General features: G+C 37.8%; 1 protein-coding gene across 1 annotated transcript in view; it reads right to left on the bottom strand.

Moving 5' to 3' along the window:
• LOC134572093 (integrin alpha-M-like) overlaps positions 1-19117 on the bottom strand; it is a 154124-nt gene that overhangs the window by 118695 nt on the left and 16312 nt on the right. Inside the window, exons 2-4 of the mRNA XM_063430908.1 lie at positions 11271-11373; positions 11068-11171; positions 10307-10377 (exon numbers count right to left, since the gene is read on the bottom strand). Of these exons, the coding sequence (XP_063286978.1) occupies positions 10307-10377; positions 11068-11171; positions 11271-11373 (278 nt within the window). The remainder of the gene's footprint in view (positions 1-10306; positions 10378-11067; positions 11172-11270; positions 11374-19117) is intronic.

Genomic DNA, 19117 nt, shown 5'->3' with positions numbered 1-19117 from the left:
CTGTAGGATACCTTATGATACAGACGGAGTGGTGGGCTGTAGGATACCTTATGATACAGACGGAGTGGTGGGCTGTAGGATACCTTATGATACAGACGGAGTGGTGGGCTGTAGGATACCTTATGATACAGATGGAGTGGTGGGCTGTAGGATACCTTATGATACAGACGGAGTGGTGGGCTGTAGGATACCTTATGATACAGACGGAGTGGTGGGCTGTAGGATACCTAATGATACAGAGGGGAGTGGTGGGCTGTAGGATACCTTAGGATACAGACGGAGTGGTGGGCTGTAGGATACCTTATGATACAGACGGAGTGGTGGGCTGTAGGATACCTTATGATACAGACAGAGTGGTGGGCTGTAGGATACCTTATGATACAGACGGAGTGGTGGGCTGTAGGATACCTTATGATACAGACAGAGTGGTGGGCTGTAGGATACCTTATGATACAGACGGAGTGGTGGGCTGTAGGATACCTTATGATACAGACGGAGTGGTGGGCTGTAGGATACCTTATGATACAGACCGAGTGGTGGGCTGTAGGATACCTTATGATACAGACAGAGTGGTGGGCTGTAGGATACCTTATGATACAGACGGAGTGGTGGGCTGTAGGATACCTTATGATACAGATGGAGTGGTGGGCTGTAGGATACCTTATGATACAGACCGAGTGGTGGGCTGTATGATACCTTATGATACAGACAGAGTGGTGGAGAGAGGTCTTTGTACAAGACGTAGATGCTGCTCGACGCATTCCTCAGGAACCAACACAAATCTGAACTTCTCATCACTGGGAACTTCTTAAATACAGAATTGCGTCATGCAATGTGACCGTATAGAATGGCCCGGCGTGCATGTACGGCCCAAGAGGAACGCAAACAAGCTTTATGACATCCAAAACGCTGCTACAGTGTGACAGAGTTCTTTTATTATAGAAGTCACCTACAGTTGCATATTTGTTACATTAGATGTCACCAGAATTACAAACACCTCCGGCTTATACCACAAACTAATGTCGTAAAGAATATGTGTTATAGAAAATAAATAGATGAAGATGATTAACAAAAGAACGTGAGAATGTATGAATACATGTGGAAAGGATACAATGCCTACATAGCTATAAATTAAAAGATGGATGTAGGCTCATCCGTTATTGTTATGAAAAACATAAACAAATATTTTGTCATCCTAATGAGGTCTAAAAGACGAAAGTATTTTATTGATTATAGGTAACGACTCCTAAATCACAACATTGCTTCATATAACTTATTGCTGTCAATTTTATTGATATATTCTGTTTTATAGATATATATGATTTTTTGTGCTTATATATTTATCCATTTTTATGAAATGTTTATTTTTATGATATATGCCTTTATTATATATGTTTTTATATATATAATCTTTAAGCCATTTTTTAGAAAGTTTTTATACATATTTTGCAATATTTTTCAATGTAATAATCTAACGTCTTGAGTCATCTATGGTCCGATGTAGTCCTTATAAGGACATTGATAGGCTACCAGCAGTGGTTGGCTTTAAGACTATTTTCAGGTCTTGGAATAGAATAGATAAATGGTTTATGTTTGCACTGTGCACTTTTCTTCGTCTATTTTTTAATATTATATGAAATACACTGTGTTATTTTATTACCAAATTTGTTTTATATCATCTAGTATTATATACAGTTTTTTATACATTTGTAATTTCACTATTTGATCGGAGAACAAGCGCCCTGTAACGGACCGTTTTGCTCACCAGAGGTTAAAAACCGTTTAGGCGATATTCCCCTTTCCAGATGCACAGGCAGCTACTGTAAGCAACAATCTCCCGAACTGCAAACTCTACGAATCCTGGAAACAGCCGAACAGGAAAACCATACGAAAGGGTTACACTCCTGGCAGTCAGCATACAATCCAATTCCCCCAATAACGAGACGACACTTCGTTTTGAGGGTTAATCAGAATCTCACTGTCCTGGCAAATACAGTCTCATTTATTTCCAATCCACAACCATAGTACAGCCCACAGGGTATTACAGAACAACCAATCAATCCGTACAATACACACAGACACTCCCACACAAAATCCTCCCCTCTGCCTGTGATATGATTACTGAACACAATGGGTAATCTCATTATCACAGGCAGAGGAATACAGTTTTTACACAATATTTATAACTTCTAAAATATACATGTCACAAACATAAAACATACATTTTCATAATCAGCATGCGAGAAATAAACACATAAACACATACTCAAAAATCAGGGCAATCGATTCAGGGGTTAAAAAGTTATATGGAAGTCCTTTAGGACCGACCGCAAGCACATTTTCATGCCCAAAACAGTTTCATAGATTTGGGCTGTTCGGTCAGTCTATTTCAGGCTAAAAAAATGACTAAGTCCCATTCGAACAAGCGTTCGAATCTTTGAACGGGACTTAGTCTCTGCGGCTGCAAAATCATTGTGGGAGAAGGTAAGGCTCAGCGGTGTTCGCGGAACTGTGTAGCCGATTTCAGTTCCATGGATTTGGCTACACATACCACTGACCGCATGGAATGAACCAAGATGGCCGCCGCCACGTGTACGTTTGTCGAATGGCGGCCACTTCGACTACTTCGGCACTTCAACGGCATTGGAAGTGCCAATTTAACCCCTTAAGGACCAAACTTCTGGAATAAAAGGGAATCATGACATGTCACACATGTCATGTGTCCTTAAGGGGTTAAAAGTACAAACCCTTTCTCTGGGAGTTAAAGGGGCAGCAGCAGCACAACAAAATCTATTATGCCCAAATCTGCTATCTCAAGGGCCAAACCTCCCAGAGATCATAGTCACAGGGCAAGAGGCTGGCAAGCAGGCTTCTCCAGTGCACACGCCCTCTTTGTGTTTGATTGAATATGTTTTTCCTTTCACACAGATTGTTGGTTTAATTAGCCATCAGGCGTTTTGGGAGTGTGCCTGTTGAGTGTCAGCTGTTTACCCTCAGCTGTGTCCATTGTTATAATCTAGAGGTAAAAGCGATCCGATCAGCTTAGCTCTTAACCCCTTCACTAACAAGCAATTAATGTATTATTCTTTCATCCTTCATAGAACTATTCAGAGATTGAATTAGACAGTATAACGAGCATTGATCTCATTGTTAATTTCTGTATATACATCTTCAGCATTCTTTAATAGTGACTCTGATCAGCATTTTATAAAGGAACACTTAACACCACGCCCAGCTCGGCGAACACACCCAACGCCTATGATATTAAAACACCAGGTGCGGCACCGGCTGCCGGGTACCCAGGTAAGTTGTCGGACCATTCTAAAATGGGATGTGGCCTGTAGTGGTTATGGTGCTTGGATTGTTCCTTTAACTTTGGTCACTAACATACTTGGCCGATGTTGACCGTTTTTAGAGTATTGCTGTTTTGTTTAAGGATCTCACTAACATACTTTTGCTGCATTGAAGCATTTAAAAGGGATGTGTCTCTTCCCAGGCGTTAAATGTTTACCAGGTTCGTTGCTCGGTGGGAAAAAGACCAGAGGTTTCAGGTTATGGGTAAATTATATGGCAGCCCCAGCTATACACACCTGCTGTATTAACCCTACACCTGTTTAAATCCATTAACACCCTGCATCCACACAATACTGTATTATTTAAAGGAACACTATAGTCACCAATACAACTTTGGCTTAATGAAGCAGTTTTGGTGTATAGATCATGCCTCTGAAGTTTCAATGCTTTATTCTCTGCCATTTAGGAGTTAAATCAGTTTTGTTTTTGTTTATACAGCTCTAGCCACACCTCCCCGGCTGTGACTGACACAGCCTGCATTAAAAAAAAAATGGTTCAACTTCAATCAATTCAATTAGTGATTGTGTTTAGCTGGGATTAATAGATTATATTAGTTTATATAGTGATTGTGTTTATCTGGGGATTAATAGATTATATTAGTTTAGATAGTGATTGTGTTTAGCTGGGGATTAATAGATTATATTAGTTTATATAGTGATTGTGTTTATCTGGGGATTAATAGATTATATTAGTTTAGATAGTGATTGTGTTTAGCTGGGGATTAATAGATTATATTAGTTTATATAGTGACTGTGTTTAGCTGGGATTAATAGATTATATTAGTTTATATAGTGATTGTGTTTAGCTGGGGATTAATAGATTATATTAGTTTATATAGTGATTGTGTTTAGCTGGGGATTAATAGATTATATTAGTTTATATAGTGACTGTGTTTAGCTGGGATTAATAGATTATATTAGTTTATATAGTGATTGTGTTTAGCTGGGGATTAATAGATTATATTAGTTTATATAGTGATTGTGTTTATCTGGGGATTAATAGATTATATTAGTTTAGATAGTGATTGTGTTTAGCTGGGGATTAATAGATTATATTAGTTTATATAGTGACTGTGTTTAGCTGGGATTAATAGATTATATTAGTTTATATAGTGATTGTGTTTAGCTGGGATTAATAGATTATATTAGTTTATATAGTGACTGTGTTTAGCTGGGATTAATAGATTATATTAGTTTAGATAGTGATTGTGTTTAGCTGGGGATTAATAGATTATATTAGTTTAGATAGTGATTGTGTTTAGCTGGGGATTAATAGATTATATTAGTTTATATAGTGACCGTGTTTAGCTGGGATTAATAGATTATATTAGTTTATATAGTGACTGTGTTTAGCTGGGATTAATAGATTATATTAGTTTAGATAGTGATTGTGTTTAGCTGGGGATTAATAGATTATATTAGTTTATATAGTGACTGTGTTTAGCTGGGATTAATAGATTATATTAGTTTAGATAGTGATTGTGTTTAGCTGGGGATTAATAGATTATATTAGTTTATATAGTGACTGTGTTTAGCTGGGATTAATAGATTATATTAGTTTATATAGTGGCTGTGTTTAGCTGGGATTAATAGATTATATTAGTTTATATAGTGACTGTGTTTAGCTGGGATTAATAGATTATATTAGTTTAGATAGTGACTGTGTTTAGCTGGGGATTAATCGATTATATTAGTTTATATAGTGATTGTGTTTAGCTGGGGATTAATAGATTATATTAGTTTATATAGTGACTGTGTTTAGCTGGGGATTAATAGATTATATTAGTTTATATAGTGATTGTGTTTAGCTGGGATTAATAGATTATATTAGTTTATATAGTGACTGTGTTTAGCTGGGATTAATAGATTATATTAGTTTAGATAGTGACTGTGTTTAGCTGGGGATTAATAGATTATATTAGTTTATATAGTGACTGTGTTTAGCTGGGATTAATAGATTATATTAGTTTATATAGTGACTGTGTTTAGCTGGGATTAATAGATTATATTAGTTTATATAGTGACTGTGTTTAGCTGGGGATTAATAGATTATATCAGTTTATATAGTGATTGTGTTTAGCTGGGATTAATAGATTATATTAGTTTATATAGTGATTGTGTTTAGCTGGGATTAATAGATTATATTAGTTTATATAGTGACTGCGTTTAGCTGGGGATTAATAGATTATATTAGTTTATATAGTGATTGTGTTTAGCTGGGGATTAATAGATTATATTCGTTTATATAGTGACTGTTTAGCTGGGATTAATAGATTATATTAGTTTATATAGTGATTGTGTTTAGCTGGGGATTAATAGATTATATTAGTTTATATAGTGATTGTGTTTATCTGGGGATTAATAGATTATATTAGTTTATATAGTGACTGTGTTTAGCTGGGGATTAATAGATTATATTAGTTTAAATAGTGATTGTGTTTAGCTGGGATTAATAGATTATATTAGTTTATATAGTGACTGTGTTTAGCTGGGATTAATAGATTATATTAGTTTAGATAGTGATTGTGTTTAGCTGGGGATTAATAGATTATATTAGTTTATATAGTGACTGTGTTTAGCTGGGATTAATAGATTATATTAGTTTATATAGTGATTGTGTTTAGCTGGGATTAATAGATTATATTAGTTTATATAGTGACTGTGTTTAGCTGGGATTAATAGATTATATTAGTTTAGATAGTGATTGTGTTTAGCTGGGGATTAATAGATTATATTAGTTTATATAGTGACTGTGTTTAGCTGGGATTAATAGATTATATTAGTTTAGATAGTGATTGTGTTTAGCTGGGGATTAATAGATTATATTAGTTTATATAGTGACTGTGTTTAGCTGCGATTAATAGATTATATTAGTTTATATAGTGATTGTGTTTAGCTGGGATTAATAGATTATATTAGTTTATATAGTGACTGTGTTTAGCTGGGATTAATAGATTATATTAGTTTAGATAGTGACTGTGTTTAGCTGGGGATTAATAGATTATATTAGTTTATATAGTGATTGTGTTTAGCTGGGGATTAATAGATTATATTAGTTTATATAGTGATTGTGTTTAGCTGGGGATTAATAGATTATATTAGTTTATATAGTGATTGTGTTTAGCTGGGGATTAATAGATTATATTAGTTTATATAGTGACTGTGTTTAGCTGTGGATTAATAGATTATATTAGTTTATATAGTGATTGTGTTTAGCTGTGGATTAATAGATTATATTAGTTTATATAGTGACTGTGTTTAGCTGGGGATTAATAGATTATATCAGTTTATATAGTGATTGTGTTTAGCTGGGGATTAATAGATTATATTAGTTTATATAGTGATTGTGTTTAGCTGGGATTAATAGATGATATTAGTTTATATAGTGACTGTGTTTAGCTGGGGATTAATATATTATATTAGTTTATATAGTGATTGTGTTTAGCTGGGGATTAATAGATTATATTAGTTTATATAGTGATTGTGTTTAGCTGGGGATTAATAGATTATATTAGTTTATATAGTGATTGTGTTTAGCTGGGGATTAATAGATTATATTAGTTTATATAGTGACTGTGTTTAGCTGGGATTAATAGATTATATTAGTTTATATAGTGACTGTGTTTAGCTGGGATTAATAGATTATATTAGTTTATATAGTGCCTTTGTTTAGCTGGGATTAATAGATTATATTAGTTTATATAGAGATTGTGTTTAGCTGGGATTAATAGATTATATTAGTTTATATAGTGACTGTGTTTAGCTGGGATTAATAGATTATATTAGTTTATATAGTGACTGTGTTTAGCTGGGGATTAATAGATTATATTAGTTTATATAGTGATTGTGTTTAGCTGGGGATTAATAGATTATATTAGTTTATATAGTGATTGTGTTTAGCTGGGGATTAATAGATTATATTAGTTTATATAGTGACTGTGTTTAGCTGGGATTAATAGATTATATTAGTTTATATAGTGATTGTGTTTAGCTGTGGATTAAAAGATTATGTTAGTTTATATAGTGACTGTGTTTAGCTGGGGATTAATAGATTATATTAGTTTATATAGTGATTGTGTTTAGCAGGGGATTAATAGATTATTTTAGTTGATATAGTGACTGTGTTTAGCTGGGGATTAATAGATTATCTTAGTTTATATAGTGACTGTGTTTAGCTGGGATTAATAGATTATATTAGTTTATATAGTGACTGTGTTTAGCTGGGGATTAATAGATTATCTTAGTTGATATAGTGACTGTGTTTAGCTGGGATTAATAGATTATATTAGTTTATATAGTGATTGTGTTTAGCTGGGGATTAATAGATTATATTAGTTTATATAGTGACTGTGTTTAGCTGGGATTAATAGATTATCTTAGTTTATATAGTGATTGTGTTTAGCTGGGATTAATAGATTATATTAGTTTATATAGTGATTGTGTTTAGCTGGGGATTAATAGATTATATCAGTTTATATAGTGACTGTGTTTAGCTGGGGATTAATAGATTATATCAGTTTATATAGTGACTGTGTTTAGCTGGGATTAATAGATTATATTAGTTTATATAGTGACTGTGTTTAGCTGGGATTGATAGATTATATTAGTTTATATAGTGACTGTGTTTAGCTGGGGATTAATAGATTATCTTAGTTTATATAGTGACTGTGTTTAGCTGGGGATTAATAGATTATATTAGTTTATATAGTGACTGTGTTTAGCTGGGGATTAATAGATTATATTAGTTTATATAGTGATTGTGTTTAGCTGGGGATTAATAGATTATATTAGTTTATATAGTGACTGTGTTTAGCTGGGGATTAATAGATTATTTTAGTTTATATAGTGACTGTGTTAAGCTGGGGATTAATAGATTATATTAGTTTATATAGTGATTGTGTTTAGCTGGGATTAATAGATTGTATTAGTTTATATAGTGACTGTGTTTAGCTGGGATTAATAGATTATATTAGTTTATATAGTGACTTTGTTTAGCTGGGATTAATAGATTATATTAGTTTATATAGAGATTGTGTTTAGCTGGGATTAATAGATTATATTAGTTTATATAGTGACTGTGTTTAGCTGGGATTAATAGATTATCTTAGTTTATATAGTGACTGTGTTTAGCTGGGGATTAATAGATTATATTAGTTTATATAGTGATTGTGTTTAGCTGGGATTAATAGATTATATTAGTTTATATAGTGATTGTGTTTAGCTGGGATTAATAGATTATATTAGTTTATATAGAGATTGTGTTTAGCTGGGATTAATAGATTATATTAGTTTATATAGTGATTGTGTTTAGCTGGGGATTAATAGATTATATTAGTTTATATAGTGATTGTGTTTAGCTGTGGATTAATAGATTATATTAGTTTATATAGTGACTGTGTTTAGCTGGGGATTAAAAGATTATATTAGTTTATATAGTGACTGTGTTTAGCTGGGGATTAATAGATTATCTTAGTTTATATAGTGACTGTGTTTAGCTGGGATTAATAGATTATATTAGTTTATATAGTGACTGTGTTTAGCTGGGATTAATAGATTATATTAGTTTATATAGTGACTGTGTTTAGCTGGGATTAATAGATTATCTTAGTTTATATAGTGACTGTGTTTAGCTGGGGATTAATAGATTATATTAGTTTATATAGTGACTGTGTTTAGCTGGGGATTAATAGATTATCTTAGTTGATATAGTGACTGTGTTTAGCTGGGATTAATAGATTATATTAGTTTATATAGTGACTGTGTTTAGCTGGGATTAATAGATTATCTTAGTTTATATAGTGACTGTGTTTAGCTGTGGATTAATAGATTATATTAGTTTATATAGTGACTGTGTTTAGCTGTGGATTAATAGATTATATTAGTTTATATAGTGACTGTGCTTAGCTGGGATTAATAGATTATATTCGTTTATATAGTGATTGTGTTTAGCTGTGGATTAATAGATTATATTAGTTTATATAGTGACTGTGTTTAGCTGGGGATTAAAAGATTATATTAGTTTATATAGTGACTGTGTTTAGCTGGGGATTAATAGATTATATCAGTTTATATAGTGACTGTGTTTAGCTGGTATTAATAGATTATATTAGTTTATATAGTGACTGTGTTTAGCTGGGATTAATAGATTATATTAGTTTATATAGTGACTGTGTTTAGCTGGGGATTAATAGATTATATTAGTTTATATAGTGATTGTGTTTAGCTGGGGATTAATAGATTATATTAGTTTATATAGTGATTGTGTTTAGCTGGGATTAATAGATTATATTAGTTTATATAGTGACTGTGTTTAGCTGGGGATTAATAGATTATATTAGTTTATATAGTGACTGTTTTGCTGAGGATTAATAGATTATATTAGTTTATATAGTGACTGTGTTTAGCTGGGGATTAATAGATTATATTAGTTTATATAGTGACTGTGTTTAGCTGGGGATTAATAGATTATATTAGTTTATATAGTGACTGTGTTTAGCTGGGATTAATAGATTATATTAGTTTATATAGTGACTGTGTTTAGCTGGGATTAATAGATTATCTTAGTTTATATAGTGATTGTGTTTAGCTGGCATTAATAGATTATATTAGTTTATATAGTGATTGTGTTTAGCTGGGGATTAATAGATTATATTAGTTTATATAGTGACTGTGTTTAGCTGGGGATTAATAGATTATATTAGTTTATATAGTGATTGTGTTTAGCTGGGGATTAATAGATTATATTAGTTTATATAGTGACTGTGTTTAGCTGAGATTAATAGATTATTTTAGTTTATATAGTGACTGTGTTTAGCCGGGGATTAATAGATTATATTAGTTTATATAGTGATTGTGTATAGCTGGGGATTAATAGATTATCTTAGTTTATATAGTGACTGTGTTTAGCTGGCGATTAGTGCTGTCTAAGTATAGGCCCCTCTCGGGTAACGTACCAGTAACTGGGATGAGTCCCGATTTACAGCCACAGAGAGTCCCAGAGATATAAACACATCATCCGGATTACCTGGAATATATAGAAAATGTTGGATTGTAAGTATTTAAATTATTCTCAAATAATACGGATTGACGTTACTAAATAATGAATGCTTTAATAGGGAATAATCTGACAGCAAGTAAAACAAAATAAAAATAATCCTGTGTGCCATCTATCATTATTTACAAAGTGTTTCAGCCATTAAAAAATCCTTTACTCCAATTACTAGCCATTTATAGAGTCTGGCAGCCATGAAATATTCCATTACCCCAATTACTAGCCATTTATAGAGTGAGTTATACATTAAATATTCCATAGCCCCAATCACTAGCCATTTATAGAATGTGTTATACATATTCCAAAACCCCAATTACTAGCCATTTATAGAGTGTGGTAGCCATGAAATATTCCATAACCCCAATTACTAGCCATTTATCGAGTGTGTTATACATTAAATATTCCATAACCCCAATCAATAGCCATTTATCGGGTGTAGTATACATTAAATATTACATAACCCCAATCACTAGCCATTTATAGAATGCGGTAGCCATTACAAACAGGATTTGCACTGGTTATGTGCTGTATTAACCCATGGATTTAGAATCCATTGCATTCTGTTTCCATACAGATTGTGCTATTGTGAACCCATCCCATGGGCCATGAGACCAGGCGGCTGTCCATAATGGCTATAAGATGAAGCATTCTGGGACGTCTTACCGCTGATTGTGATTGGCTGACAGCTTCCAGATGTAGGGTTGCAGTCATAGAGTTGTCCAGTTCTATTAGTAGTAGTCTGATGAAGGGGAGCGCTGACTATCACCCTGAAATGAGAAACTCACGGTCAGGATCCGTCTACTTCAGACTGGGTGTGATGGGATCCATGAAAGGTCACAATAATGGAACAGGTTGAGGCGGCTTACCGTTTATCCATCTGGACCACTTGGTATCCAAATCCATGGTCTGGACTCTGGAAGACGATTGGCTTATTTGTGTCCACAGAGAATCCAGCCACCGAGGACAGAACTATGGGACAAGGACATAACAGGAGATTTAGGTCCATCAGTGGGAGGATAATCAGAGATACGACAGGAAAACAGAGATAATACTCATGAAATTACATTATATCACACTGAGTAAAGTGGACACACACACTCAATTAATGATCATTAATGACAACCAAACTGAATACATGCTTCATCCATCCGTCCTTTGAAGGAGAGAATTAAAAAACCTGTGAGGTCTCCGAAGAATAACATTGAAACTCCAATCTCCTGACACCTGAAGGAATGCCATGCTAACAGCCCAAAAGGACTAACATTTTGTGAATTGGAATTGGTAAAGCACAATCAAAAACGTGGCGACGATGATAGATATCTAAGACAAAGGGAGTGCATGTGGATCTACAAAGTTAAAGGAACACTACAGGGTCAGGAACAGTAACAGTAACAAAATCACTATCTAGCCCCCTAGCCCCATTTAACATAGCAAAATCTTACCTTTATTCCAGTGGTCTGCTCCTGGCTCTGCCTCTGATGTGCTTGCTTGGCTGACATTATCAGAAGTGGTGGTCTGAGCCAATCACAATGCTTTCCCATAGGATTGGCTGAGACTGTCAAGGAGGCAGATCGGGGCCAGCACAAGTCAAACACATCCTTGGCCAATTCAATGTATCTCTACGAGATACAATCAATAAGTTCATCTCTATGAGGGAAGTTCAGTGTCTGCATGCAGAGGGTGGAGACACTGAATGTCAGTCACACTGTGCAGCACTGCCCCAAGAAGCACCTCTAGTAGCCATCTGAGGAGTGGCCAGTGGAGGTATCCTTGGCTGTAATGTAAACACTGCATTTTCTCTGAAAGGTTTACTGGAAAAAGCCTGCAGGTAATGATTCTACTGACCAGAACAAATACAATAAGCTGTAGCTGTTCTGGTGACTATATTGTATCCCAATGGTTTAAATTAGTGATTTTCTTTCCCCCTGTTATCTAGCCTTTGAAGTAAAGATGTGTGAGAAGTCTCTGCTCAGATATCATTCATTCGAGATGTGTAATAATGTATCTCCTGATACTTTATCTTCTATGACTCTGAATAAAAGTCTCTAAAAGAAGGATAATTTCACTAAGTAAATACTACCAAATATAAGGTTTATATGGATATGGGTATAGGGGACCAATATTGGTCTTATCTCTAATTATATGGAGATCCTGGTGTAGTGAACGTTAAATACAATAATTATTGAAATATAGGATTAAATCTATTTAATCCTGTATTTCTAACATGTAGAATATGCATTTTAAAAAAGGATTTAATTAGTAATAACTTATTACTCTTTTATTTTGTTAAATGTTTAGTGAATATGTCCCCTTAAGGGACAATTATAGAGAGACAATTCTCTGATTATATGCCCTTTAATAATCGAACACCTGTATGATAACTATCAGGTACATATCTTGTATGACCTTTACCCATTTTAATGTTACATACAAAAAATGACAATTTACTCAAGACACAATTTGAGCCAAATGTGGATCTTTTTCTCCATGTGTAAGGCTGATTGGATCGAACTATTCTCTATTCCTTTATTGGTTCCTTGTGAATTGACCTGTAACCATATTAAACATACGTGGGGAGATGTTTATATTTTAAATACTTGTAACGGCACCCGGGTATAGAAGGGGTTAACGCCGCCAAGCTGTTGTCAGGATCGGGACAGGGATCCAACACGCAGAGTACTAACAGTAGAAAGGTACGTATACCGGGCCTTAGAATGGCCGGACTAACGTACAGAGAATAGTCAGAGACAAGCCGAGGTCGGGGGAACGAGAAGACAGGTAAGCGAGAGACAAGCCGGGTCAGAGGGATAACAGAGATAAGCAGAATCGTACAACAAGCCGGGTCAGAACCAAAGAGAATACTAGAATACAAGAGCACTGAGTGACTAGACAAGCTAGAACCACGACAGGGCAATGAGCTGACGAGTGAAGCAAGCTTAAATACCCTGAGTCCGAGGAGTAGACACGCCTCAGCTGAGTGCTGATAGGATAAAGCCAATAGAGTGGCAGGTCGCTCGGGATAGCGTCAAGAGGTCACGTATCGAGCGTCATGTTAGAAAAGGAAGCGGATCCCTTGCGGCCAGCGTTAGAATGACTGGATGGACCGCGAGGAACGGCAGATATGGCGTGTTTAGACGGATAAACGACTAAGTCTCTACCCTTCTCAAAGGTAGAGACCTCAGGTACCCTGACAGTACCCCCCCTCTCAGATACGCCCACCGGGCGGAAGGAACCGGGACGAGATGGGAAGCGGGAGTGAAACGCCCTGCGGAGACGAGGAGCATGGACGTCCTCCTGAGGTACCCAACTCCTCTCCTCAGGACCATATCCCTTCCAGTTGACCAGATACTGTAATTTTCCCCGGGATAATCGGGAATTGATAATGGAGTTGACCTCGTACTCCTCCTGACCATCCACCTGAACAGACCGAGGTGAGGAAACCGCAGAGGAGAATCTGTTGCAAATCAGTGGTTTCAGCAACGACACATGAAAGGAGTTGGGAATGCGTAAGGCCGACGGCAGAGCTAGGCGATACGCAACCGGGTTGATACGAGACAAAACCCTGTAAGGACCTATGTACCGAGGCGCAAATTTCATAGAGGGAACTTTTAAACGAATGTTCTTAGTACTCAGCCATACTCTATCCCCAGGGATAAAGACTGGAGCCGCCCTTCTGTGTTTATCAGCGTGTTTTTTGAACAACATAGAATTATGCAGGAGAATCTGACGAGTCTGATCCCACAACTTCTTCAGATTGGCGACATGATCATCAACCGCCGGTATTCCTTGGGAAGAAGAGACCGAAGGAAAAATGGAGGGATGAAAGCCATAATTCATGAAGAAGGGGCTGGAACGAGTAGAATCATAAACGAGATTATTGTGTGAGAACTCTGCCCAAGGAATCAAACCGACCCAATCATCCTGGTGTTCGGAAACAAAGCAGCGCAGATATTGTTCAATCTTTTGATTAGTACGCTCAGCGGCTCCGTTAGACTGAGGGTGATATGCAGAGGAAAAGTTCAATTTGATGCCTAATTGCGAACAGAAGGATCTCCAGAATCGTGAGACAAATTGAGAGCCTCTATCAGAAACGATTTCAGAAGGTATCCCATGTAAGCGAAAAACTTCTCTCGCAAAAATCTCCGCCAATTCAGGAGACGAGGGGAGTTTAGGCAACGGTACAAAATGAGCCATCTTAGTGAATCTATCCACCACCGTGAGAATAACAGTCTGTCTCTTGGAGGCAGGTAAATCCACAATAAAGTCCATGGCCAAACAGGACCATGGTTTCTCAGGAATGTCCAAGGGGAGCAACAACCCACAGGGAGATGCGTGAGGCTGTTTAGTCCTGGTACAAGTCTCGCAAGCCCCGATGAACTCCTTAATATCCTTTCGTAAGGAAGGCCACCAGAAATCCTTGGAGATCAGGGAATAAGTCTTGCGAATGCCAGGATGACCAGCCACCTTGCTTTCGTGGAAACACTGTAAGAGCTCCAGTTGGAGTTCAGGAGGAACAAATTTTCTTCCCTCAGGAGTCTTTCCAGGTGCTAGATGCTGTAAGTTCAAGATCTGGGCAAGCAGCGGAGAATGGATTTTGAGACTTGTGTTAGCAATAATGTTGCATTGAGGTACAATAGAGGACAGAACCGGTTCAGAAGCAGCCAAAGGTTCATATTGGCGAGATAGCGCATCGGCTTTAGAATTCTTTGAACCAGGCCTATAAGTAAGAACGTAGTTGAAATGGGTGAGGAATAACGACCAACGAGCTTGCCTGGAAGACAATCGCTTGGCCTCTCCAATATAGGACAAGTTCTTGTGATCCGTTAAAATAGTAACAGGATGTAATGTCCCTTCCAATAAATGTCTCCATTCTTTTAAAGCTTTGATAACAGCTAGTAGTTCTCTGTCCCCAATGTCATATCTGCTCTCCGCACCAGACAATTTTTTAGAAAAAAATCCACATGGATGTAATGGTTTATCCACACCTAGCCTTTGGGATAGGATAGCACCTACGCCAGTCTCTGAGGCGTCTACCTCAAGTAGGAAAGGAAGAGTGGTATTAGGGTGAACCAAAATTGGGGCGGAAGCAAAACGCTCCTTGAGAGTTTTAAAAGCAAGGAGAGCCTCCGTAGACCAATTCTTAGTATCAACCCCCTGTTTGGTCATATTGGTGATGGGCGCAATAATAGAAGAATAACCCTTAATAAAGCGCCTATAGTAATTGGAGAACCCAATAAATCTCTGAACGGCCTTGAGACCCTTAGGTAGGGGCCAATCCAGAATGGACTGGAGCTTATCCGGGTCCATCTTAAATCCCTCCCCAGAGATCACATAACCGAGGAAATTTACTTGGGTTTGATCGAAACTACATTTCTCCAATTTGCAGTACAGCCCATGTTGAAGAAGTTTGTGCAAAACCCTTCTGACCTGATCGTGGTGAGTCTCAATCTCTCTAGAATGTATGAGTATATCGTCTAGGTATACAATAACACACTCCTGCTGAAATTCCCTAAGAACCTCATTAATCAGATCCTGGAATACAGCCGGTGCATTACATAACCCAAAAGGCATAACTGTATATTCATAATGACCGTAGCGAGTATTGAACGCCGTCATCCACTCGTGTCCCTGCTGGACTCTCACCAAGTTATATGCCCCTCTGAGATCTAACTTGGTGAAAATGGTAGAACCCTTTAAACGATCAAAGAGTTCGGTAATCAAAGGAATGGGATAAGCATTCCTAATGGTTATCTTGTTTAAACCTCGATAATCAATACAAGGCCTAAGTGAACCATCCTTCTTTTTAACAAAAAAAAATCCAGCCCCGGCAGGGGAGGAGGATCTCCTAATGAATCCCTTGTCTAAATTCTCGTGAATATACTCCTCTAGAACTGAATTCTCCTTAGTAGATAACGGGTATACATGACCCCTAGGAGGCATGGTACCAGGGAGTAGGTTAATCTTACAATCAAAGGATCTGTGTGGAGGTAAGGTATCGGCTCTCTTTTTATCAAATACTGCCTTTAAATCCAGGTACTGAGGCGGTATTTGTATCTCTGTAGGATTGGAGGAGCTAGCCGACGTGTTTGCCAGGCAAAGAGGCGAGACCCTCCGCAAACACTTCTCTTGGCAATTCTGACCCCATGAAACTATCTCCCCTAATTCCCAATTAATGATAGGGTTATGTCTCTTTAACCAGGAGTACCCCAGGACTATGGGAATAGAAGGAGAGGAAATGATCAACAGGGATAGATCTTCCTCATGCAAGATGCCAACAGTTAAATTCACAGGTATGGTCTCACGGAAAATAACAGGCTCAAGTAACGGTCTACCATCTATGGCCTCAACGGCCAGAGGTGTCTCCCTTAACTGGGATGGGATAGTATGCTTGTTAACAAAGACTTGATCGATAAAGCTCTCAGCGGCTCCAGAATCGATCAAAGCCATGGTTTTTACTACTCCCTTCTCCCAAGTCAAAGAAACGGGTAACAGAAGCCTGTGATCTTTATAATTGTGAACAGAGGACAAAATAGATACACCCAAGGCCTGTCCTCTAGAGAAACTTAGGTGCGAGCGTTTCCCGAACGATTGGGACAATTTAGGCGTAAATGACCTCTGACTCCACAGTACATACATAAACCCTCCCTTCTCCTGTACTGTCTCTCTTCCTCTGTGAGGTGAGTATTACCTATCTGCATAGGCTCAGGGAAACGTGAGGTTTCGATCTCAGAATCTCGAAATGCAGGAGCTAGTTTAAAGGAGGGTCTACGAGTCCTATCTCGAGTGTTCTGCCTCTCTCTTAAGCGTTCATCAATGCGAGAGATAAAAGAAATTAAATCCTCCAAACTCTCAGGGAGCTCTCTAGTAGCGACCTCGTCAAGGATTACATCTGATAGCCCATTTAAAAATACATCTATATAAGCCTGTTCGTTCCACTTAACTTCTGCCGCCAAGGATCTGAACTCTAGTGCATAATCCACAAGTGTTCGATTTTCCTGTCTAAGGCGCAACAGTAATCTAGCTGCATTGACCTTCCTACCAGGGGGGTCAAAAGTTCTTTTAAAAGCAGCTACAAAGGCATTATAGTTATAGACTAACGGGTTATCATTCTCCCATAAAGGATTAGCCCATCTCAGAGCCTTCTCAATGAGTAACGTAACAATAAATCCAACCTTCGCTCTATCTGTAGGATAGGAGCGGGGTTGTAATTCGAAATGGATGCTGATCTGGTTCAAAAAACCACGACACTTCTCAGGAGAACCGCCATAACGTACTGGTGGAGTAATACGAGAAGAAGCACCTACAGTAGCTACTTCTAGGCCTGAACTTACAGGAGAGATCGAAGGAGTACGTGTCTCCTCTGGTGGGTTACTAGCACGAGACAAAAGCGCCTGTAGTGCTAGGGCCATCTGATCCATCCTGTGTTCCATGGCGTCAAACCTGGGGTCGGAGGAACCAAGCTGACTGTTAGTACCTGCAGGATCCATTGGCCCTGTCGTAATGTCAGGATCGGGACAGGGATCCAACACGCAGGGTACTAACAGTAGAAAGGTACGTATAGTCAGAGACAAGCCGAGGTCGGGGGAACGAGAAGACAGGTAAGCGAGAGACAAGCCGGGTCAGAGGGATAACAGAGATAAGCAGAATCGTACAACAAGCCGGGTCAGAACCAAAGAGAATACTAGAATACAAGAGCACTGAGTGACTAGACAAGCTAGAACCACGACAGGGCAATGAGCTGACGAGTGAAGCAAGCTTAAATACCCTGAGTCCGAGGAGTAGACACGCCTCAGCTGAGTGCTGATAGGATAAAGCCAATAGAGTGGCAGGTCGCTCGGGATAGCGTCAAGAGGTCACGTATCGAGCGTCATGTTAGAAAAGGAAGCGGATCCCTTGCGGCCAGCGTTAGAATGACTGGATGGTCATTCTGCCGCGAGGAACGGCAGATATGGCGTGTTTAGACGGATAAACGACTAAGTCTCTACCCTTCTCAAAGGTAGAGACCTCAGGTACCCTGACAGCTGTTCCCTTTCCCGAATACAAAGTCAGCTACCGAACACTCCTAAAGGCCGAACAGGAAACACACAACTAACCCCCCCCCAAGTACGAGACCAGGCTCTGTATTGAGGGTCAAGCAGGATCTGTTTCATGTGGACTACATGCCAGCCTTTTATGCAGGTCTTCCAGCAAGGGACACTCCCATAGGGACCTTGTGGAAGACTGAGAAAGTTTTGTACAGTAACCAATCACACACATTTATAGTAATAAACACTCCCACATTACAACTCCTCCTCTCTATCCTGGAGATAATTGGGTTAAGTGCTAGAAGTAACTCAATTACCTCCAGGGATAGAGAATATCCTCCATTTTATATGAACAGCAAAAACACATAAAAATATTGTGGCAAACCTAGCCACTTCTGGACTATAATGTAGAAAGGTTGTCTGTAGGCTGTATTATGTGCTGTGTGTATTTTGCTGTGTGTATACTGTACTATGGTGGTTCGCATGCTGGCAGCCGTAAGTTACCAGCATGCAAGTACTTTGTTTGACGAACAGCGGCTATCCGGGCTTTTCGTGGAACGAATGCGGGCTCCCCTGATAGACCACACACTTAGAGGCATGTGGCGCTTGTTAACCGATTGCAACAATGTTGCAATCGGTAATTAGAGGCTCTCCTAGGTGGCCGTCGTTCGGCTACCGACCATGCGGCG

The sequence above is a fragment of the Pelobates fuscus genome, chromosome 8, assembly GCF_036172605.1.
Source record: "Pelobates fuscus isolate aPelFus1 chromosome 8, aPelFus1.pri, whole genome shotgun sequence".
Lineage (NCBI taxonomy): Eukaryota > Metazoa > Chordata > Amphibia > Anura > Pelobatidae > Pelobates > Pelobates fuscus.
This window is presented reverse-complemented; position numbering and strand designations above follow the sequence as displayed.